At 35.5% G+C, this 25110-nt stretch overlaps 1 protein-coding gene across 3 annotated transcripts in view; it reads right to left on the bottom strand.

Annotated features, from left to right (window-relative positions):
* RASA2 (RAS p21 protein activator 2) overlaps positions 1–25110 on the bottom strand; it is a 111436-nt gene that overhangs the window by 12451 nt on the left and 73875 nt on the right. For 2 of the 3 annotated variants that reach the window (XM_072958409.1, XM_072958422.1), the window contains 10 exons: positions 22082–22238; positions 21551–21699; positions 20789–20903; positions 20283–20357; positions 19710–19833; positions 17320–17426; positions 12697–12780; positions 12205–12282; positions 8690–8763; positions 8043–8152 (listed from right to left, as the gene is read on the bottom strand). In XM_072958409.1, the coding sequence (XP_072814510.1) occupies positions 8043–8152; positions 8690–8763; positions 12205–12282; positions 12697–12780; positions 17320–17426; positions 19710–19833; positions 20283–20357; positions 20789–20903; positions 21551–21699; positions 22082–22238 (1073 nt within the window). The remainder of the gene's footprint in view (positions 1–8042; positions 8153–8689; positions 8764–12204; positions 12283–12696; positions 12781–17319; positions 17427–19709; positions 19834–20282; positions 20358–20788; positions 20904–21550; positions 21700–22081; positions 22239–25110) is intronic. The other variant, XM_072958420.1, reaches the window with a different exon arrangement.

Raw genomic sequence — 25110 nt, 5'->3', positions numbered from 1 at the left:
TGTGTAGTACGAGGTAAGGTGAGGTTCATTTTCTTTCCATGTTTATCCAGTTGTTCCAGCAACATCTGCTGAGAAGACTCTCCTTTTCCAATTGCACTGCCTTGACACTTTGTCAAAACTGAATTGACCATATTTATGTGTATATGTGTGTGCGTGTTTCTGGACTCTTGTCTATTCATCGAGCTCTCTAGCTCTTATGCCAAAATTTCAGTCTTGAATCCTGTAGCTTTATGGTTAAGTCTTAGTTCTCCAACTTCGGTCTATTTCTTCAGCATTGCATCAGCTCTGTTAAATCCTTTGTTTTCCCATTGACATAGATTTTAGGATCAACTTGTCAATTTTTACAAAAAATCCTTGCTGCGATTTGGAGTGGGACTGTGTTAAAACAAGATGAATTTAAGTGACTTCTTAAAATATACTGAATCTTCAAATCTATAAACATGATGTATGCCTCCTTCCATTTCAGGTCTCCTTTATTTTATCTCAGCAATGTTTGGTCGTTTTCACTAAGTCTTATACTTATTCTAAAAAATTATTCCTAAGTATTTTAGGTGGTTATTTTTGAAGAGGAATGCGGCTTTATAAATGGTATTATTTTTAGAATTGCAATTTTCTAACAGTTTGATGCTAGTTTATATAAACACAACTGATCTTTTTATATGCATTATGTATCCTAAGGCCTTGCTAAATTCACTTACTATTAGTTTAAGTAGTTGTTTTGAAGACTCCTTAGATTTTTTTATGTAACTCTATAGGACCTTTTCTTCCTTTTTTTTCCCCCCGTTTTTTGGAGGAGAGGTTGTCTTACTGCATTGTTTACAACCTCCAGCACAATGCTGAATAGAACTGATTAAAGTGGATAATCCTTTCTTTGCTCCCGAGTTTAGATAATGATGTTACATTTGTTCTAATTATTGGTATAGTTGGGCTTACACTATCATTCTGGCATTTGTTTTCTATTTGTCCCATCTGATTTTTGTGCCTCTGTTCTTCCTCTCCTGCCATGTTTATTTTTTGGGCAGGGGAGAGGAGATGGGTTAGCCTTTTTTTAAAGTTTTGTTCTACAGATTATTATATATATAGCCTTAACTCATTACAGTCTACTTAAAATTATTCTTGTGTCACTTCACATTAAATGTAAGATCCTTACAGTAATTTACTCCATCCTCTTCCTTGGTGCTACTGTTGTCATGTATTTTACATATAAATTTGTTATACACTCTACAGTTATAAACTCTACAGTTCAATGTTAATGTTGCATGGAACAGCTGCTTTTTAAAGAAATCAAGGGAAAATATATTATGTACATATTTACCATTTCGGTGCTCTTTATTCCTTCCTGCAGATCTAAGTTTCTATCTGGTGTTATTTCACTTCAGCTTGAAGAATCTGCTTTAGCATCACCTATAGTGCAAGCCTGCTTGCAGTCTATCTAAGTTTCATTTATGAAGGAAATTTTCACTAGAATCCTAGTTTGGGAACTTTTTTTCTTCAGCACTTGAGAGACATCCTTCCACTGTCTTTAGCTTTGGTTGCTTCTTATGAGAAGTCAGCTGTTAACTGTATTCTCCTGTATGTAATCTGTCTTTTGTTCTTCTGCTTTTCAGATTTTCCCTCTATTTTTGGTTTGATTATTATATGTCTAAATATGATTTTCTTTGTATTTACTATGCTTGGTGTTCCCTGATTTTCTTAGATATGTGAGGTAATGTTTTTCACCAAATCTGGGAAATTTTAGGCCATTATTTCCCACCAAATCTGGGAAATTTTAGGCCTTTTTTCTGCCTCACTCTTTCTGTATTTTCCTTCTGGAATACCAACCATGCATACGTTAGTCATTGAGGTTCTGTCCATTCCTACCCACCCCCTAATCTTTTTCCTCTGTGTTCTTTGAGTGGATAATTTCTATTGCTCTGTCTTCAAGTTCACTGAACCTTTCTTCTGACATCTCCAACCTGCTGTTAAGCCTATCCAATAAATTTTTCATTTCCAATATTGTACTTTTCAATTCCAGATTTCCATTTGATTCTTTTTTATAGTTTCTATTTTTTTCTTTTGCTGGAATCCCCCATCTCTTTACACATGATGACTATCTTTTCCATTAAATCCTCAAAATACTCATAATAGCTTTAAAGTCCCTGTCTGCTAATTCCAATGTGTAGACTGACAGGGGTACTTCTATTGATTATTTTTTCTTTTGACTAGTGTCACATTTTCCTGTTTCTTCTCAATATTGTTAATGTTTCATTGTATAATGGACACTATGAATGGCACATTGTGGAAACTGGATTCAGTTATCTTCCTTTGAAGAATTATAGCATTAATCATCTGGAGGCTTGGTTTTATACTTTATTTATATGATACTTTCTTTATTCTTAATCCTGGGACATAGTCTTCTGAGCCAATACCCTCTTGAGATTTCAATGAAAATTCTAAACTCTGTCTCTGAGGAGGAAAGAAACTGAGATCTCTGCTCATCTTTTTTAATCTTTCAGTTGTTGCTTTTCACTAGTCTCTTGGAAGTTTCCCCTAGCATGAGCAGTTCAAGAGTCAGCTGAGGATTTCAGGGGAGTTCACATGCAGATTGGAGGGCTCATCCTCATTACCTCCTTAATCTCTGGCTTCTCTGGCAGTTTGAACTCTGCCCTTTGAAACATCAAGCCAATAAAACTATAGCTTTCTGCTTGAATTTTAACAACTTCACACTGCACAGGTTGGGAGTGCTTTCAGGAGGAAAAGCCAAATAAACGTAAATCTCACCCAGCATGGCTCTCATCTTTGAAGTGTCAAATTCTTTGGAGAGTTGTTTTACATATTCTGCCTAAAGTTTATACTTATTATCTATGAAAGAGTTAGTCTAGCACAAGCTTCTTTCCTACTATTAGAACTCACATGTCTATTTTTAAAAAGGCAGCTTCATCAGTCTACTTGTGTAAGCCTGAATCTTTGGAGTTATCCTTGACTTTTCTCACTCTTGATATGTGCTCCTCTAATCATATCTTGTGAGTAAGTACTATCTGTAAAACAGATCCAGAATGTGATACACTTTTACAACCTCCACTGCTACTAACACATCCAAGCTATTACCCTGTCTCCCCTGGATTATTGCAATAGCCTCTTAATTGGTCTCCTTGACCCCCCCGGTTCATCCTATTCTCCACACAGAATAGAGTGTATGGAGATTGATTACTCAGCAAGAGTGATCAATCTTATTAAAATGTAAGTCAAATGATGTCATTCCTTTGCTTAAAACTCTCCAGTGCCTTTCCATCTTATTCAAAGTCTCCCACAAAGCCCTATAATATCTAGCTTCTCCATGATCTTTTTGACCTCAATTCCTATGATTACCCCCTTACTCATTTTTCTGTAGTTACAAAAGCATTCTCTTATCTCCTGAATACTCCAGGCATGCTTCTGTTTCAGGGCCTTTGTAACCAGCTGTTGTTAGCTATGTCTACATCACTACTGCTCCAAATATCCACATAGCTCACTCCTTCACCCTCTTTAGGTCTTTCCTCAAATATCACTTTCTCAGTGAAGCCTTCCTTGGCTAGACTTTAAATATTGCAATTCTCCACACTGAGCCCATCATTCTCTATTCTCTTTCCCTGCTTTACTTTTGTCCCTCTCCTTTATAATTATCCTATATGCTATACAAAAATTTTCTTTATTGTTTATCACTACTAAACTATAAGATTCATGGGGTAAGAATTTTGGTATGTTTTGTTCACTACTGTTTTCTCCAGAGCTTCAACAGCATCTGGCATACAGTAGGCACTCAATAAAATATCTGTTGAATGTAATGCATAATCAAATCAATGGTGTTCTTTAGCTATTAAAGAAAAAAAAAACACAGAGCCCTGTGTGTGAAAATATGAAAAGGTAAACCAAGCCAACCTAAATGTATTGAGATTTATGTTTAAAACATCATGGAAATCTCTTTTATATTGTTCATAGGTTATATGAGATAGAATACTGATATCATATAGAAGTTGTGTAGGCTCTATGTATGTATCTGTGTATGATAGGTCATCCAAAAGCAAACAATATCTAATCAAGTTTGGAGACTACAAACGGAATTTCAGAGGTGAATTTGTTAATAATCTATTATTAGTAAGTTTGGTGGAAATTTTAGAAACCTAGAGCAGTGGTTCTTAATATAATTCAAATAGTGTATCTGGAAGACATGATGTTCTCTGAAGAACACCATTTACTAAAAACACTTACTAAATGCCTTAATGAAGGTAGTAAAAACACAGTCCCTACCACTGAGGATCTTAAAGACTAGGGCAAGAGATAGATAAAAGTAATGACCACACAGAGTGACAGAAGTCATCACTAATGTGCTTAAGAAACATAGTAAGAGACTATTCAACTGAGGTGGCCAGAGGCTTTATGAAAATGACCTCCATGAAGAGCTGACACTTGATCTGAGGCTTAAAGGACAACAGATCACACAGGTCAAAAAGGAAAGAATAGCATTTCTCAGTGGAGCAAACGCAAAAGCATGAATGTAAAAGAGCACAACTTACAGTAACTGCAAGAGCTAGTCTGGTGAAGAGACACATGAAGAATGTAAAAGATGAGGCTGGAAGAGACAGAAGAGGAAGAGGCTGGAACATCAGTAACATGTCTGATTCCAGCATACAACTAGGAGAACTTTTACTTGTAGGACACGACTCCATTACAGTACAGCAATATCAATCCATAACCATAACCACACAGATCCATAAAAACCTATCAAGGTAATCACAACTGATAGCTGACTGAATGCCCTATGATACTCATTTTCCACCTGTCAATTTAGTTACATTGAGGATGAGTTGCTTACTATTGCTTGGTAGCAATTACCTCAGTGGGCATCAAAATTTAATAACTCACTTAAGAAAAATCCTTAAAATTGAGAAAATTCTATTAATTACTTTTCCAGTAAATTGGAAAAAGACTGTATTTTTGATTCTAAGTGAGAAATACTTGATTCCAAATACTAGTGTCCAGTAGGAGGAAAGAATGAAAGACTCAGTAATTTAGAGCTGTGGTACAGAACACCTGGGAGGCGCTCTTTCAGACACCAAAGTCACAAAGTGTAAAAAGAGACTACTTAACTAGCAGTCTTAGCTCTCCAGAAAACTGCAAGGGAAAAGGAAGTAAGCAAAATATTTGTTGAACAACCAAAGAGAGACTCCAAAGCCTAGGTATTTTATTCATAGATTGAAAGTCCTGAAATCTTCAATCAAAACCTTCTAATCTTAGCATAATTTTAACAAACACAGTACCTATATCCTCACTCACAGTATATTAGCAGTAAAAAATGGAGGTAGGTGATAGAGGTGGGAATGAGATATTACATTATGGTTCACTGACAGCACAAGAAATTTAAGGTGACAGCCTGAACATAAAGGGGAAAAAGAAAAACTGTATAAAGCAAACACCGGAAAACAAACAAGCGCAGCAGTCCAAGGCATGTAGCTGGGAAGTAAACAGCTGCACACACCCATAAGCAGCCTGAAAACATCGCTAAATCAGAGTACTACATAATAATTATTATTATCAATGACAGCCCCAAGTCATCTAGAAAACTTTAACTTACGTTCAATGAACTCTTTTTTAGAAGGCAGGGAAGCATGTAATACATTTTGGAAAAATCCAACAAAATAGTTAAAACAAAAAGCACGGATGCTTAAAACTGCAGGCTTTGGTAAATAATCTTGAAATTTCATATAACAGACCTCATTCCTCCAATGCCATTCCAACATGTTAAATCTCTTAAGGCCTGAAAATAATGTAACTTCTAATATGTCTATTTTATACGTTAGAGCAGTCTAATCACTATGCAGAATTTTATCCTCACAAGATCACTGCACAGAAGTTCTTGAGAACTGTGGATGGGCTCTGGCTATATGAACTCTCTGAAATTATATCCAAGATTCTGTGTCTAAGTTTGTGGGTGCATTTTTCTGGAGGAAAGGGTCCAAAACTATCATCTAACTCTTAAAGTCTTAAGTGAAAGAAGACTTTAGAATACTGGTTAGATTAGAAAATAAAAGAGAAAATAGCTAATTTATTCATAGAGAATGACCAACTTACCTTACATTTCATTTCAATGTACTATTAATATAAACATAATTAGCATACTATGACAGATATTTTTTAAATGTTGCTCTATGTATGAGAGCATTTATATAGTATTCAACATCAGCTGTCACTTCTAAAACATTCAAAATATGCTTAGCTTAAAGAATGCTGTCTGGAAGGGTAAGTATGGGCAGGAATGTAGCCTACTGATTTCTAGTCATTTGAATATTTACATTCCACAACAAATGATCAGGGTGCCTAAAAATATAGTGCATTTGGCTCCTTATGTCTTACTAATATACTTGAACATATGGAGTCTTTCTGGCTAAGCCATTCTAAGGAATTACGATACAAAAACATTTTTTTTTTCACTCTGCTCTTCAAGAATCTCCACTGAAGCATTCTACTTAATTTGAGTCTTCATTCTCTTGAAAGTACTCTATGTCTGGTGTTTGTTTTATCATTTCAGAAATTATACCAGAAGTTCCTTTAACAGATCTTTACTTAACAGAGTTGATGGATTAACCAAGACTCTCCATCTCCTCTGTAAAACATACTAAATGATGCTCATGGGATGCTGAGCGCTGGGGCTGCTAGGGCACTATCTACTAAGCTTGTAACCCTTCCATTTCCATCGCTTAGGCTGTCCTGATTACCAAGTCCATTGGGTTTGTTCTCAAAACTATTATGCCATTTTCCACTTTGTAATTATAATTTACTTAAACATTATGTAAAGTGACAAAATAAATGCCACCTACCAAGAGGTATATTATTTATTTGAATATCAGGCAAGCACTCTGAAAAGCTTTTCAAAAAAGGAGACTAACACCCATACAAATAAAGTTGATTTATATGGCGTGAGACAGCTGTAAAAGGTTAGGGTGACTATCGTAAAAATCTAACAGGATTCTATAACTGGATTACTTTTCAAGTATCTAAGTTCTAGATCCACTTTGGAGAAATCAACCTGAAAACATGCATTTGGGGTGTATCTGCACAAGAAAGACAATGGGGAAATCTAAACTTATAGATTCAAATTCAAAGAAAAGATCTTGACTCTCTATCAAAAGACAGGTAAACAAATATATAAATATTTAAGATCTATGTATGCATCTTTTTGTTTGTTTTTAAGTGATTCTTGCTTTAATTGACCTTTCTGGTTACGTGAACATCTTTGGATCCTGATCACGTTGGATAGAAAGGATTTTACTGTGTCAGATCTGTGATCTAGATAAAAGTGGTTCTTGTTAAGGTATCAGAAGCTGTGGCCATCTATGGATAATGCATTAGCCCAAAAGAATATACTTAAAAGAGAGATTTTAAGCATTATGTCAGTCCACTGAGGGACAAACTTTGCGTCTCTGAAGCCCTCAAATTACACTATAGGAAGATGGCTTTCTTTACTCAAACAGGTAGATAATTTGTGCCTTCTCAGGAGGCAAATTATTAAAATTCCCATCTTAGAGTTAGCTTGGCTAACAGTCTAGAATGAAATCTTTTAACTGAATAGAAATCACAGTCTATGGGATGACTATGGGAACTTTTGGCTGATATTTTCCAGCAAACCACTGAAATATTGTCATTATTAGATATTAATTCTTACCAATCTGACTCTGGGAGTTAAAGAAACTTCCAAGTTCTAAAAGGTCTAACTTGTTCCTTACATAGTGACTATAAAACAGGGACTTACCAGGGAGTTTTAGAAAACAGAGCATACTGCAGGGACACCATTTTTAGCAACACAAGACATTCAATGTGAGAGAAAAATGTAATTTTACATGGTGTCACTTAAATATTTTTTACATTTTTAGTGTGTGTGCATCACTGTGAGAAACTATAGACTACGAAAGTATTAGTGAAAAGGTTCACTAGTTACATGAAGCAGCAAAGAAGAAAAAGGAAAAGAAAAAGAAAGAAGCCCTCCCTGGAAACCAGGACGAGACCCCACGATGAAGCATAAGCACAACTACCTGGCTGCTTGTGGTAGGTGAGCTCTCTGCTTGTTAAGCAGAACCACCGTTTCTTGAAATTCTTTTTTCCAATCCGAGTTCTTCCCTGAGCTCTTTTATACATCTCCCTGCCAAAACAACAGATGTAAACATTTAGCTGCAAGTATTAAAGCAGTTAATCCAAAACAAAGAATTGTTCTTTAATTTTAAATGACATGAACAGCTGTGTAAGACTATATTAAGTCTTCACCATCTGAAACTCTTGCGTTTATTTTGGCCCTACCAAGGGAATAAAGCCTTTAAATAATTTAATATTTATCACTGCAGTATCCAGAACTAGAGGGGCCACATGGAGTAATTTTCCCCTTTAACTTCCAAAGATGACACTACTTTAAGACTGAATAATGTTGTGACTTTCCCAAAGTACTCCAACATCCACCATCTCATTAAATTTGCGAAACAACTCTGGGACTGTATGGATAAGAAGTCATGCCTATCTGGAATAAAGTTTACAGGACAGTGAGGGTGACTTACCCACTGATGTTACTTACACAGTTTTAGCACAGAACAAAACCCGGATTTCCTCACTCCTGGACCCACGCTCTTTGTCCTTACTTAATGTCTATACTGAACTATGACTTTAGTATATAATTTAATTACATTACCCTTCTTTCAGGTGCACAGGCTCACTCGTACCACTGGACTCTTTAGTTTCAGTAGATGAAATTTCATCCAAGAACTAAACGGGGAAATGGGCAAATATTACACTTCGTGATAAGGTACATCAAATTCAGTTTATCTTAAATGTCACTGATAGAGAATACCATGAAGTTCTTCATTATTAAGGAATATACATAATTATAATTTATAAAGCAAAACACATATTTAATTGTAGAGGAAGTCCCCAATTTACATGACAGGTACTCTAAAAAGTTTATTCTTAAGTTACTTAAAATGCAGAATATATTTATTTCTCTGTAGAGATAATTCAACCCACAATCTCTTAACTGCAACTCTGAAATCTGTAAAGCTCTGAGTACAAAGAGTTTTTTGGTTTGTTTTTGACTTACAGTAAACTCATTTACAGTAACTTGACTTAAACTGGTGTAAGGCTATTTATAAGCCTGTATTTCTCCTACTCAGTGTGAATATTCATATACTGAGCTACATAAACATTAATGTGTTTGATTATAGGGTGTGACCCATGACCCACTGGGGATACTATTATAATATACGGCATACAACAATTATTTGCAAAACTTTGAAAAACTGAATTCTGAAATATTTCTGGTCCCGAAGATTTTGGATACAGGATTGTGAACCTATATTGTGGGTCAGGAATCATCAAACTATAGCTCATCAGGCCAAATTCAAACTGCAGCCTGTTTCTGTAAGGCCTGAAGTTAAGAACAGTTTTGAAATTTTTAAAGAGTCGTAACAACAGAAACAAGGAAGAATATGTTGCAGTGCCCTCATGGGGCCATCAAAGCCAAAAGTATTTACTCACAGCCCTTCACAGAAAAGAGTGTGCTAACATCTATTATAATATATAATTGACTACAGCCCTGAGAGCTAGTATTTCACAGTTATGACTGAAGTGTAATTGGGTTCTCTGGAATAACCTGGAGATCTAATAACCATTTATAAACTTCCTTTGGAGAATGTGAGAATGGGGCAGCTCAAAAAATTTTGGGGTACCCAAATCTAGCAATTTAGTAAAGAGCATTTAGCTTCATGAATATGCTACCGCAACTGGTCAAGAGATTCCTGGCATGCGGCCTTCTCTTCATGCGAGGAGAGGGAAACCAGAAGTTCAGAACAATTCCTGTTCTTAAAGAGGAATCGTATTTTGCCCCATAAATGAACTGTTTAGTCCTTGTTTTCTCCTTTACACTTTTCTATATTGTCCCACTAAGGATTTAGAATAAAAACACAGTACATTCCAATAAGGACGACATTGAGGTACCAGTGAATAAAGTAGAATTTGTGGACACAGTCATTTTCTCCTAAGACTGGCTGTAGACTGCCCACCAGAACCTCCATTTGTGGGATTTTTCAGTGGAATGTTTACCTCTAGTTTGCTAGAAGAAATCTCAGTAAGTGAAAAACAAGAACAGAGTTACTTCTGCATTATATGTGGGTGATAAAGAGCAAGTATCCAAGGGAACTAAAGGGTCCCATCACATCTTCAGTTCTCACAGATGGACCATCTACTCATAGAGTGTCAAAGAGTTATCCGAAATATTTCATTTCTTAGTATTTGCCTGATTTACGTGACAGATATTAATTATTTATGGTAATTATTAAATCTATTATTTATTGTTGTATTATTAAGGGACTATGAGGTAAAAATGGCTACATAAGGTGAAAGAAAACATAATAATTAAGATGGACTATAGGCAGGGTGAATACAGGTCCCAATTTGCTCAGGACCGTCCTTGTCTACAACTTTGGTCCTAGCATATTCAAAGTACTCCTTTTCACTCTTGAAAATTTTTTGCAGGTTTGGACACTAAATTATATGGTCACCCTGTTTATAGAGCTATTCAGGTTACTCTTCCTAAACTCTGTGGAAATAGTATAGGATTCAGAGTTGTAAACTATTTTCTTCTGGAGCAGTGGCCAATGTCACTAGTGAGAACACCACTATTAAATGAGAAATTGGGTTTCATAAGCTTTTGCAATTTCTAGCACCGTACATATCTAGACTTGGCTAGTAAATAATAAGTAAGTTCATGTATTAGGGCAAAACATCCTATGCAGTTCAGAGACAGGAGCTGTACTGTGGTGACACTGCATGAGAATGTGAGTGGGTGACTCAGAGCAGATCAGGGACAGACTAAACTCCTGGCACCCTGAAATACTTTCTCCACTGACATTACCAACGATACACATGCTGATTATATCAGGAAAAAGAAATCAGATTCTGCCATCGCCTTGGTCATAAAAAAATAGGAAAACCACCCCAAAACAAAAGACAGTAATCATAACCTTGCCAACAAAAGTCTGCCTACAGTGTTCCATAAACTGTTTCAACAATGTCCTAAAAATAAAAGGGCAGCTTTTTCTTTGCCTATTCTTTTGAAAGACTTTCTCCTCAAAAGCATTCAATGGTTGCTTAAAATTTTTTTGGTTGAACTTGCACTATTCTCGATGAAAAAATTCCAGCTGGCTTTAACTTTTTAAATCATCATTTTCATTTACTGAGTCCCTGTAAGAATTTTAAAAGTACATACAAAAAAAATACAAACAAAATACACTCTTAAAATACACTCTTGGCAATAAACCGTGAATCACACTACAGAAACCGAACAAAATCTTTAAAATCTGATCTTGCTAATTTAGATTCATTAAGTTAGAACTGTGATAAATAAATACTGTCTTCAAGCTAAGTTTAGATGTACTTCAAAAGAACTTGTCTTTACAAAATTTTTAGCGTTTTATAATAATTTTGTTTAGGATGATTCAGAACTAGAAGCTCAAGAAATTAAAGATCTTTTCAAAACAGTACAGCAATTTTTGTTTTTTTGTAGGGCTCGTGTTAGGATGTTATATACTGTAGGCTTTCGTACATTTTAAATTAAAGCCTTTCCTCAGGTTACTACCAGAAACCTATACTGTTTATAAGATACTCAATAATTCACAAAATTTTACCCTGGCAGTTAAAAGCTCACTATACAGCAGGCACCATATTAACCCCTTCCCCCTAGACCAGAGATTCTCAATCAGAGGAAATTTTGTTCCTTGGGGGACATTTGACAATGTTTAGAGACATATTTGCTTGTAAAAACTGAGAACATGCTACTGGCATCTAAAAGCAGAGGTCAGGGCTACTGCTAAACATTCCACAAATGCAGAAAAAAAGCCCCTCATAGAGAAGAATTATCCAACCAAACTGTCAACAGTGCTGCTAAGAAACCCTAACCCTGGGTTATTTGTAATTTGTAATTAAGACATCAGTAATAGTAACTGTTGCTAAAACTCATTTAGGTATTTTCACAGCTGAAAAATCCATTTATGTATGGGAGGAGAAAAGATGAAGACAGCCTTTTCATATTTGATGGACAGTTCCAACATATTTTTTTTTAACTGGTGATTGATTCCTAGGAATAATATAAAATGTTATTTCCCTAATGCTATATGATAAGAAGTTAGTATTTCCAGAGTAAAACAGTCATACCTTTTTAACTGCTATAATATATCCTTCTTCTTGAAACATTTTGAAAAATTCACACATGAATGTCTCTTTGAAACTTGACTAAGAAAAAAACAGAATTTATGTATGTTAAGTAGAGAAACAAGAATATAATTTTCAAGTTTAGGATTAGGGACAAAAGGGATTTAATCACATATTTCAAGAGAGTTACTGGGTTTGGAGCTGAAGATTTCTCTCAACAGCTGCTGAATGATTATGCACAGAAAGATAAACAGGAGGCTCTTGCAACTGTTAACTAGACTCTCTCCCTATCTTAGACACATTAGTTTAAATGAAACTGTAACAGGTGACTGAAAAAGGACATCCAGAAGACAACAACTGCATCTACGTATACTTTTTTTTTTTTTTTTTTTGGTTTTGCTTTGTTTTTAAGGAAGGGAGTGAGGGAGGGAGAAGGGATGGCAGGGTATGACAACATTTAGGAGTGTGAATACAAAGCAGAAGATAAAGACTTACCTTGCTTTTGGACAGACTCCCCAGGCTTCCCAAAGTCTGAATGGTTTTTGAGATGAGAGTTAACGTTCTAATTGTCTGTGGATCCTAAACAATGTAAAAAAGACACAAAAGTGTTGTCAGGCTTTCAAGAAGCATAATTTGTGTGAAAAATCTAACAGAGTAAATAGGCTACATTGCCCTGAAACAGTGACTCAGAAATGTTCATTCAAACCAGTTAAACTCTAGCTAAGGTTGGGCACAGCTCACTGGACTAAGCAGTTAAGAGACTAAAGAAGCCACATGTAACTGACAATTCCTCCCAAAGTAATTATACCTAATAATGTGTTACTTCTGAAAGCCATAATTTAATCAACATTGTTATTATTTTTTTCCCCAAAGAGTATGGCAGCTTGAATTACCTACCAAATTGTATTCACTTTTGGAATGTCAATGCCATCTACTTTCCTCTACCTTATCACGTAAAATGGCAGCTTCCAAATTTTCTATACTCAACCCACTTGTAAGCATATTCAATAATTTTATGAGTTCTGCAACCAACTCTTTTCACCATGGATGCAGAGACCTAAATTCAACTTAGGAAATGAGAAGTCACCAGCTGATGCAGGATCTCAGCAGAAGGTAACTATTTGGGTCTACTATCAAAGGTGTTTTTCAGGCCCATCTGCTACAAAGAAGTAAATATAAAGAAAATTGACAAAACAGTGTTTCCTACTGAATCCTTGCTCCCTCCCCCCCTTTTTTTAATTGAGGTATAATTTACAGTGCAATGGACAGGTTTCAAATGTATATAGCCTGATGAGTTTTCACCAATCCATGCATCTACATAACCTATTCCTCTATCACTATAAAAAACACCTTTTTTGTTTTGGGGATTCAAATAAGCTGCCATCAGAAGACATATTCAAGAAAATTTAGATGCAAAAATGCTTCAGTTTAGTGTCTGGCTGGCATTCCGTAATATTTTAATATCCCAACACTGAAAATAGGCAGTGAATATGAAGGGGGAAGACATGACCAGGATGTAAGGCAGCTCTGGAAAAGGAGTATCTGAGATATGATCAGTAGGATATACTTATGAAACAGTTACACACTTTAATTATGGTTATTCAGGAAATATTTTAGCTAGAACATCCAGGATTCCATTATATCTATAAAAGTTTCCTCCAATCCTCCGCCTTTAAAGAATATAAAATTCTTAATGTGCTAACAACCTGAATTTGAACTGGATTTCATCAAGTCATCCCTGTTCAAATTTGGTTTTAAAATCAGTGTTTTAGGTCATTATTTCCCTAAGCTGAAAGAAGTGAGCAAAGCATATTTTGCACAATTTTTGCATGTCAGAGTTTTTTTTACATCAATGTGGCCCTTACTACTATTTGACAATTATGTCGTTTAGCTACTGTTGATTCCCTGATGTACTTACATATAAACTGCTCTAAATTTTTCCCCTACCATCTGCCATCATAATTTTTCATAGACATCCAGGACTTCAGTCATCTGGCACCTAGTATACAGCCTGGCACTAGCAATATAGTAGATGCTATAGAACACTTATTAAATTCAACTGAAACGTTGACTCTCTCACCTCAAAATAACATATCCTATCTTTTCTTCCTTACATTAGGTTGAACCATATGAAATTGCTGTTGACTATTTTTTTTAATACTTATTTTTGGTGGTGGGGAGGGAGACAAGGTTTATTTATTTATTTATTTTAGTGGAGGCACTGGGAATTGAACCCAGGACCTCATGTATGTTAGCAAGCACTCTACCACTGAGCTATACCCTCCCTCTTGTTGGCTATTTTTGATCTACTAAAAAACCCCAAGTAATTCCATATGGTACATCATAATACTTCAAAGGAGGAATTGTTCTTTTTCCTTAAGATTTATCCCATCACTTTTTCTTTTAAAGACTTTCTGAATGAATCCTCCAGCATCCTGATCTAGTACTGGTTAAGTCCTCTTCTCTCTTCAATTTCTCCCTTTCTGTTGGTCTCTTCTCCTCTATTTAAACCTTACATAGGTTTTCCCATTTTGGAAAAGACTTATCATTTGCTGAGCTACCGTCTTTTACTTATCAAACATTTACTGAGCATCTACTTGTCCTAGAAGTTGTACCACGTGCTTGGGATACACAAATCTGAAAAAGATCCAATCCATGCTGTTAAGGTAGCCTGTCCACATGCAGAGACAATACAAAGATGATGATAAAACAGTATGACAGATGCCAGGAGAGTTACACGGTGCTACAGACACACATAAGAGAGGAAGCTGATCCAGACTCCAAGGTTACAGAAGTTTGCCTCTGCTGAGTCTTAACAGGAGCTATCAGTGAGAGAACAGGGGCTAGGATGAGAAGGAAGGTTCAATCTTTCTTCTTCCCTATCATGAAACTTCTCTAAAAAGTGGTCTACTATGTCAACGTTAACATAACCCATACTTTAAAATTTTAAAAAGTATTTATTTATGTATGCACATGTACATACTTGAATTTGTCCATGTCTTTTAGCAGCAGGGCAAGCTCACTTTTGATATATTTCCTAAGTAAAACTCCACTCACTTACTTATTCATTAATTTTCTGCAATCAGGTGTTCTTTTCTACTCTACTAAAACTGACTTCTCAGTTTCAAAGAACTTCTAAATGTAAAAACCCAACAGCCTATCATCCTCCCCAACTACTCTGTAACTTTCAGTACTGGTTGTGACAATGTCATCACCCTCAGGCCACTGGGATCATTCCTCGCTCTTAATTTCTAAAGAATGGATTGCCTATACTCCTTACTTGCTACTAATCAGGTGCTTGTTTTAGATATATGTGTGTAGTTTTGGATTATGTATCCTATGTATTTGCCTTATTTCCCCAATTAGAATAAAAGGTTCACTTAAAAGCAAACAATAAAGTTACATGACAGTCTGAAGCAGTCCTTTTGGCATACTGATTGGAAAGGTGACCTAAAATACAGAGTTTATGGTTAGAAGGACTTTATTGCAACATCTGTTACAGGAATATGCAAATCCAAGTCTGAATATAAGGCAGGGTCAGAAGCTCAGAGGTGGGAGTTCTGCTTGTGTCCAGAATGCTGCTATCAAGCTTTCGCTGCCCCAGAGTACTGAACAGCTTCAGGAACACAGCCACAGAAAGGACACTGGCCCACTCTCCACTGCAGCTACTCACTGACCATTTGTTCTTTGGCAGGAAAGGATGTGTTGCTACTACCGCAGCATAGTTTTACTTAGTTCTCAAAGTTAAATGAGTGTACAATGTGCAGCTGTCAAGAAGAGATGTGGCCTTCAGAGCCCAGTGTAACTCCAAAATCTACATGTCTTCCCTGGGTTCAATCCCCAGATGGTATTAGTGAGTTTCTTGAGGGCAGGGAGTGTCTGCCTCATCACTGCATCTCCAGCGCTGAGCACAGCATCTGATACACTGCAGGTGCTCAAACACCCGACTCCGTAAGAGGCTGGAAGGAACAGGGTAAGCTCACAGCCTGGGAAGACTGAGTCAGAATTCTCGTTTAATCCAGTTAGAACTGAGTGAGATCAAATCATAGTTTATTAGTTGCGTAACCTTGGAGATGTTCTTGAATAGTGGTTTTGTTATGGAGAGATGGAATGGAAAAGATAAGAGATGATAGAATTTATCTCACAGGGCTATTGGGAGGACTAAGAACAAATAAAGTATTTACAACAAGGCTTACTACAAAGTAAGCACTAAAATGTTGACATTATTGTTATAAAAATCAGCAACAAAAACAATTAGGTAAGATTACAAAATATTTAAAACATTTATAAAAGGTTAAAAATTAGCAAAAACACACTGTATGAGAAGGAAACAGAAACAGTTAAAATAAGGAGTTTTAAAATGTTAAGAAACATGTAAATATCTACACAGTGCAGATTCAGATTTAAGTAATTAAATATGACTTCAGAACAAAAACATTATGTGCCTTAAGTTTTAAAGCTCATATATTTACAATATCATCTCAGATGAATAAAAAGTAAAAATATGGAGATATCAACAAATTATGTTACAATGAAAGTTTCTACACCTTACAGAAATGAGCCTCTTCAAATCTGTGTGACGTTTAAAAATATCTGCAAGATTAGTGGGAGGAGGGTATAGCTCAGTAGTAGAGCACATGCTTAACACGTATAAGGTCCTGGGTTCAATCCCCAGTGCCTCCAATAAAAAAGTAATAAATAAATTAAAAAATAAACAAATAAACCTATTTACTGCCCACCAAAAAAAATGTTTTTTAGATATGCAAGATTAAACCTGTAACTAACGAAAGGAAAAATAACTCAACAACTCTGTATGATGGAAATTTACAAACATACACAACAGCAGAGGGAAAATACGATGAATCTTCTTTGTTCCCATCACCAAGCTGCAACTATTACCAACATTTTACTACTCTTGTGTAGTATCTTTTAACTACCACCACAAAAACCCAGAACTTTCAGCCTTCTCTGAAAGAAATGGCTAAGAAAAATGCCCAGTAAATTTACGTATCAGTTATAAGAACACACAGCCAAGTGAAATGGGCTTGTTATTTTATCTTTTCTTTATTTTAATAAAAATAAATAAAAATGGAATAAAGCTTTGAGAACAACACTTACTGGATGATGAGGTCGCAAATGAAAAGTATGAGGTGATACTACGGCTACAGCAAAGAAACGAAGAAACACAAAGCTGCTCACTGCAGAATACTGAACATGAGGGTCATCTGCAGGAAAAAAATGGTGAGATGTCATGCACAAAAACACCGAATTAAAAAACAAAGATGACAAAGTAAAAGATACTGAAAAAAACATGTAAATTAAATAGGCGATAAATATAATTTGTCCAGTAAGAACTGAGTTGATGAAATGATAGTAGTGGTTATGACTAAAGGAAAAAAATTCTATGACTAAAAAAAAACTGAAAGAAATAATAAGGAAAGTGAAAAGCAAAGCTGCTAGGTTTTCAGAAATATTTTAATTGGGAAAAATACCTCTTTCCTCATCTGCAAGAAGGGATGCCTGAAATTACAAAAATAAAAGTAGTATCTAGCACCACCTAGTGGTGATACTGAATCCCCTAAGACTAGGATAGCAGACTGTCTTCAGCTTGTTTCAATCTTCCCCTCAAAAATCTGGATAATATCAAAGGCTACGGAATAAAAACAATCAGACAGCAATCTTTACTTCAAAAAGTTATCACTACTCCTTATAAAAATGCCGATGAACTGAGGACACCTTGTGGCTTTGATCATTCAGCTACAGCTTTCGTTTCAGATTAGAGTCAACACTTAACCCAACAGTCAGATGGTAGAGGAACAGGTGGTGACGGAAAGAATGTCTGCATTTGGTTTGAATTCAACTATTCCAGTCACTCAGCGGATAGTCACCGACCAGTCACTGAATTTGTAGTTCTTTACTAACACTTGCTTCCCACCACTGTCTCCTCCCCGCTCCCCAGCCACCCTCCCGGGGTAGTGAGAACAAATGAGAAAATAATGAAAATACTTTATGACAACAAAACTACCACTACTCTAGTCTATGGAGAATATGAAGATAAGTTAATATTCAAGCCAACAAAAAGACAATTAAGGAACTATGTTTGCATTTATAAAAAATTATAAAATGTGTTTTAGATTATTCATATAAATAAAAACCAAACAGCTACTGCATATTTGAGGCCAAGATCACTGGGTAGGGTGGAGTACAGTGATCAGTAATATGTTTGGGGGTAGGCCAGGCCCAGGTGTGAGACCCTGCTCGCCTGCTGGCCATGCCACAGATCCTGGGCAAATTATTTAACTTCTCTAAACCCCAGTTTCCTTACCTACGGAAAGGGAGCAGTACCTACCGTATATGGTGGTGTGCAGGTGAGGGAGAGAAGATAATTCAGGCTAGCACTGTGCCTGTTCACTAAGCCCTCAATGTGGTGATTATGATCTAACTCCCTATTTAAAAATACAATTTTAGTCAGCATTTCATCCTTTCATATGTTAATATCTCTGTTCCCCTTATTTTTGTTACCTAGTCCAGATTTAGTATACTTATTACAAGTTAACCGTTTACAGCTTTACTATAATTAGTAAACTCAGCCCCACTTGAGCTTTGGGTAAATTTAGTGGAGGGGCAGATAACTGTACACACCTGTGTGCACACACATACTCAAATGAATATGATAAAATCACAAAATCTCTTCAGATGGTTACAGAAATAAACTTACGGTTTCACACAGCTGGGTAAGACTGATAATTTAAGTAGCTGCCTTACCTCCTCACCCTCCCCCCTATTACAGGCAGATCTGGAAAGACAGCCATAGTAAGTTTATTTACTTATCAGAGATGCATATAGTTAGAATAATTCCAAGTATTGACAATCAGAGATAGCAACTGTTAATTTTATGAAATGTTTCTAAGCAAAGCCTTGACACAGCTGCTCTTGCAAAGTTAAAGCATGCCAGTTATTGATATGTGGGCCTCAAAATCCTATATTTTGAGGTATATTGCAACAGAGAAGTTTCTAATGTCTAAAACCATTTCTGCAGAAACCTCTCACCACTAAAACCTTAGCATTCTCAAAACTGTCAAATCTCGTCAGTTGTATGGAACTAAGCGTTCTCACTATTTGAATGCATGCAAGTGGAAAAAGTAGTTGGTACAAATAACAAAGGTATTCTGGTTTATCATATTTAACAGTCTCATAAGCACCAGCTATAAATGTGTACTTATATAATGTTATAGTTCTCAATTTCTGCCTTTCTTAAAAATAATGGTGGTTTTGATTTGCTTGTATAAAGTTGCCATTATATTGAAATAAAACAGAGTTTTATGTTTTGAGATTACAAGAAAATTAAATCAGATGTTTCATTAAAAAACTAGAACTATTTTGAAAAACAAAAGAAGACTGTACTTACAAACCTTAAACATTTCTCATAAACCAAATACATGATAAATCTATAAAAAAATCAAATATAGAAGAAGAAATGGTGTATTTTAGTAAAACAAGGCACTTACTAGGAAATCTTTGAGTAGCCATTTGCCTTAGAGAATAAAAGATATCACACATTACAGTGGGGCAGCTCATACTTGATTTTACAATTGTACTGAATAACTTGTCTACATAGTAGCGCAGATTCTCCTGTAGGATTAAAAAAGGTAAATGCTAAGATACTGACTTTTACACATCTTCAGTAGCCTTTATGGGAAAAAAATGCAACAAAAATGAGACATATTAGGCAGTCACTATCTCGTATTCTGAGACCTTGCTTCCCTTCTCTGAACTCATTCAGTTGAAGGACAGTTTGCATCCTGACCTCATTTAATAAATCAGATTTAGATGAGTTAGATGTAAGAGGTGAATGGACAGCATGAACTTCATAAGAAGCAGACAATAAAATGACCCAAAGAGAAATCAGGGAAGTAACATTCTAAAAACTAGACACAAGAAATGCTGCTAACAGTATGGGCCTTATGTAAGCAAAAGGCACTGCTCACCACCCCCCCAGCATTGCCACAACAGAGTAAGTGGGAGACAGCGGTACCATTAAGACCAATTTTAATGCAGTTATAAAGACAGCAAAGACTTACCTTATTATTTTCTACATTATCTCCCTCTTTCAATTTAATAGGATCAATTTCACAGGGTTTTGAGGATTCACATATCTGGAAAAAAGATTAATTTTTCCTTTAAAGCTCTTTTCTAAATAATTTGGCAAAATGGAAATAATTATTTTTTCTGATTATACAATTATAAAAATTAAAACTGTAACAAAGTTTAAAACCCCCATCTAGAGATAGTGTATACAATATACCTAAAGAACTATATCAAAAAGTACTTCCATATATTTAAAACTCTATCTAAAATATATCCAATAACAAAGAAATAATTATGTAGAGTATATATATACTGCAATGTGCCCTTCAAGCAAAAATCTATTGATGGAAAAGTAAATCATTCATTTTATTTCTGAAGTGTTCAGCCTCATTCATTCAGTTAATATATGAGTGGACATAGCATTCCCATCAGTAGATCACTTGATGGAAGAGATGCTATGATAAGGCCGAACTATTCTTATCGGAGGTGCGTTCTGTACCTCATCTAGAATAGGTTTTAATGTTACTTTCAGGTAGTGCCCTCCCACTATTTTCATCATCTCATCCAGACATCGGGTGGCCAAGGAATTTCCTCTAAAAATTGTGTTTGCATCTCTGAAATACAAACAGAAATAAGGTGAAACCAAGTGTAATAATCAAAGGCTGTAAAATCAATAACAAGAGATTTGACTTTAGTCATATATACAATTTTAGTAATTCTTACCAACCATTCAAAAGCTTGCTACAATTAGGATTTTCAAACTTACTAAAACCACTTATCCAAAATATACAAAAATAAGTTAACAACAAAAAGCAAACTGTATTCGAACTACAAAAGTAGAGTGTGTATGTCTAAAACAACAGTGTTAAATTATGACAGCAATGGGAAGCCATCCAATTGCTTTTTCTGTCACACGTGTGCATGTTAGGGTGCTACACAGCAAATAACAGGAAAAAAAGCTTCTGTCCTGGTGTTTTATTTGTGACAAGTGAATCATTACAATAAGAAGCAAAGATGAGAAACAGGAAATTTTGACAAATGAGTAAAAAAAAAAAATCATGCATTAATTGTTAATTCTGCTGTTGATGGACAACTGCTAACTTAAAGAACTGCCTTTTATTACTTGCTAAGCAGTGCTTTTCAGACCTCTATACAGTAAGGCTGGTCAATACAGAAGAACGGAGATCACAAAAACAATTTGGCAAATTATGGTCCAATTTCAACAGCACATAGTTAACCTTTAATAAAATGTAACTCTTACTGTGTATCCTTCAAGTCTAATTCAGCCACTGCAGTAGCAAAAAGAACAAGTTTATCATGGTGGAGCAGCAGTCGTACAAGGGGCAAAACAGCGTCATTTTTATCTCGACATATTTCACCCAAAATGTAAGCAGCTGAGGCAGATATTGGCTAGAACACAGAAAGGTAGAGAACAAGCAGAAAATCAAGGAAGCATGATTAAATATATATTCAATCACTACCTTGTAAAAGTAATTCAAATATATTCATTAACTATAACTGTTGTATAGAATAATATTTAATTTTCTAAATTTTTATCAGAGATGAAATTTGGTGCACATATTGGTATATATATTGGTATATATACTCTGGTTCAGATAAAAAAATATATATACACATACACACAGTCTATGTATGTGTGTGTATATATATATAAAACTTGATACTTTTATATATATATAAAACTTGATACTCTGAAATCTTTTCCTCATCATTTACAGAATTATTTTAGCTTTTTCCTATTAAATCACAAGCTTTAAGATTTTTTAAGTACCTGAACATCTGGTGATTTTAGCAGCAAAGTTTTCAAAGGACCATAGTACTCTGAAGGAAGCACATAGTCTTCTGTGTAACATATATTTAATCGAAGGGACCCCAGGTCATCAGTTTTAGATGACTTGTTTCCATTGTCTCTTGGTTGTAACAAATACCTAAAGTAAAAACACAATCAATTCTATGCGATGGTAATGGATATTCATGCTGGTGAGGTAAACAGCTAAGCTATAAAAAAATAAATTAAAAAAGTCAACTTAATATTTAACATTAGGACAATTCATAAGTAGCAAGGTATGAGTCTTCAGAGGCTTCATGTTGGTTGCGTACTGAACTAGAAAGCTATAAATAGATTTCTGTCCAGGAAACAAAATGTACAGATAATACGAAAAGCAAGATCTCAAAAGGGTTGAGTAAGAGTTTGATTAGCTTGCAGGTTAGGGAAAGAAACAAAAAGTAAAACATTTAATAAAATCCAACATATTATCAAAAATAATTTTTACCAACTAAATTTAAGAAAGAAAGCATAAGTGATTTTGTGTTAAAGTAAATCCTATGTTGTAAAAATTTGAACTTATACTTTAAAAGTTAGGGCTGAAAGTTTATAAGAGACTATCATATATTATTAAAGGATTAACAGTACAACTATACTGAAAATGTTTTTATTTGCAAAAATCAGATTTACATGAACTTTTTCAGCTAAGTAAAAGGTAAACAATGTATATGTAAAAACAGAGGCAGCTTTAAACATCCAAGGAAAGAGAAATGTTTACGAATTAAGAGAAACGCCTGGAGGACCAAAACCAGAAATCTGTTATTTTTAAAGATTGTTTAATGGAAATTTAAAAATACATAAAAAGTAAAAAGAGTCAATACTGAACTCTCGTGCACCCATCACCTAGCGTCAGTAGTTCCCAACTCAATGCTATTCTTGCTTTAGCCGTATCTCTACTCACTCCTCCCATTCCACTCCTGCGTTATTTTAAAGCATTTTCCAGGGGTTTTAAAATTTCATCTATAAATATTTCAGTATATATAACTGTAACTACATAAACAGCTAAACTTTTAAACATCATCATTATCCAGTCAGTAGTCAACTTCTCCCAAACTTGTAAACAGTTTTCTACAGTCTATTCAAATCCAGGGTTCACAGATTGTAAACATGGTTGATAGTTTAAGTTTCTTTTAATCTACAGATTCCCTCTAACCACTAATAAATCAGGTGATTTATCTATAAACTTTTCCACATTTGGGACTGTGTTAACTCTATCTCCATGATGTCATTTAATATGTTCTTTTGTTTCCTCTGTATTTCCTGTATATTGGAGTTAGATCTAAGGGCTTGGTTAAACTCAAGTTTGGGATTCTGGCATGAACACTTCATTGATAGTGTTGTGTAGCTCCATCAAGAGGCACTGATGTCTGATTGTTTTTCTTTTTGGGATATTAGCAACCACTGATGATCACTGCCTAGAGTCATTAATCTGCACAAGTTGCAAAATGATAACTATTTCTATCATTCCTCCTCTACTCATTAGCTGGAATGCTTTTTATAAAGGAGTCAGGAGTTTCGATATTTGCTTTTTTTCTTATTACCCGATTTATTAGAGAGATCTGTTCAATATAAAAAGTGGAGGGGTGGCAGGGCTGGGGTTGGGGTCTGGGGCTACACATGGGTATTACGGGGCCAGCAGAGGCTGCAGGGTTACAGAGGTACCTGCGGCTCAGGGTTTCAGTGGGATGGCCCAAGGGGGCTGTGCACATTGATGTTTAATTTTGGTATTTATCACTTATATCCTCCCCTAATAGACTAACTTATTTAAAAATAGAAGGGAGGAGGTTTTAACAGAATATTAGCTTTGAGAAAGATATGATAAAGACATAAAAGAGAACTAGAGAATTAACCAAGCAAAGTTTGAAAGATGAAGGGATCGTAATACAAGGAGAAGAAATTATACAGATATTGTATCACTACCCACGAAAGAGGAATTTCATCTCGGAAGACAAACCCTTCAGAACTTCTACTCTCTGACTTAAGGAATAATGATTTAAAGAATTTGCCTATGGAAATAATTGGAAATGAGCCTGTTAGCAAAGATTACTCTGGAGTGCCTCCAAGGGAAGTCTAGCTGGCTGATCACCAAGCATCCTGACGTGGGCACTACTTTGGTCAGTTTCCCACAAGGTGGTATATGTTCCATAGCCTTGCAAATTCTGATACCTAATGTCATCAGCACATCAAAAAGTGAGCCTGAATTGAAATGACTGAGCACAGACACTAGCATATTTACAGTAGAAAGCCAATTACTAAATTTATGAAAAGAAATGCAGTTGACCCTTGAACAACATGGGTTTGAAATGTGCGGATCTTGGAACCAATCCCCCACGGATACTGAGGGAAGACCACAACACTCAAGTGGCAAAGATACCTGCATTTTTTCGTCCCTGACACATTTTATTATGAAAATGTTCATTCACAAAAGTAGGAAGAAGAGTGATAGCATTAGTAAGGAACACCCTCACCATCACCCCATGCACTCATCACTCAGCTTCAACAGTTATCACCATTTCCCACAGTGTTTCATCTACATCTCTCACTTCAACGAATACTTTTTTTTTAAAACCTGTTAATACTTAAGTTTTTATGTTTGATCAATATATTTTTTACCTGTTGGTAAGCTACTCGGAAAGCCAAATTATCAGAAAGTGCTGTGGTGAGTACAGAGACACAACAGAGATTTAAGTGGTCGTAAGAATCTCTCAGCTAAGCGATAGTTTCTCCAAGGAAATGATAATGCTTCTAGAGCAGAGTCCCCTTACCCCCCTGACGGTGCTTCAATGGGCCTTACCCACCCATGTTTGCCTCTCTGGGGTCCTTTTTTATTGTTCTAGATTAATCTGCCCCTTTTATTTTAACTGGTGCTTTCCATATATGGTAGAATAAAATTAACTGTATCACAGTCACAACCTGGTTCTGGCTCCCGGGGGCTGCACGTACCCACCTTAAATAGTGTCCCCATGCTCCAGTCA

The sequence above is a fragment of the Vicugna pacos genome, chromosome 1 (genome assembly GCF_048564905.1).
Source record: "Vicugna pacos chromosome 1, VicPac4, whole genome shotgun sequence".
Classification (NCBI taxonomy): Eukaryota; Metazoa; Chordata; class Mammalia; order Artiodactyla; family Camelidae; genus Vicugna; species Vicugna pacos.
This window is presented reverse-complemented; position numbering and strand designations above follow the sequence as displayed.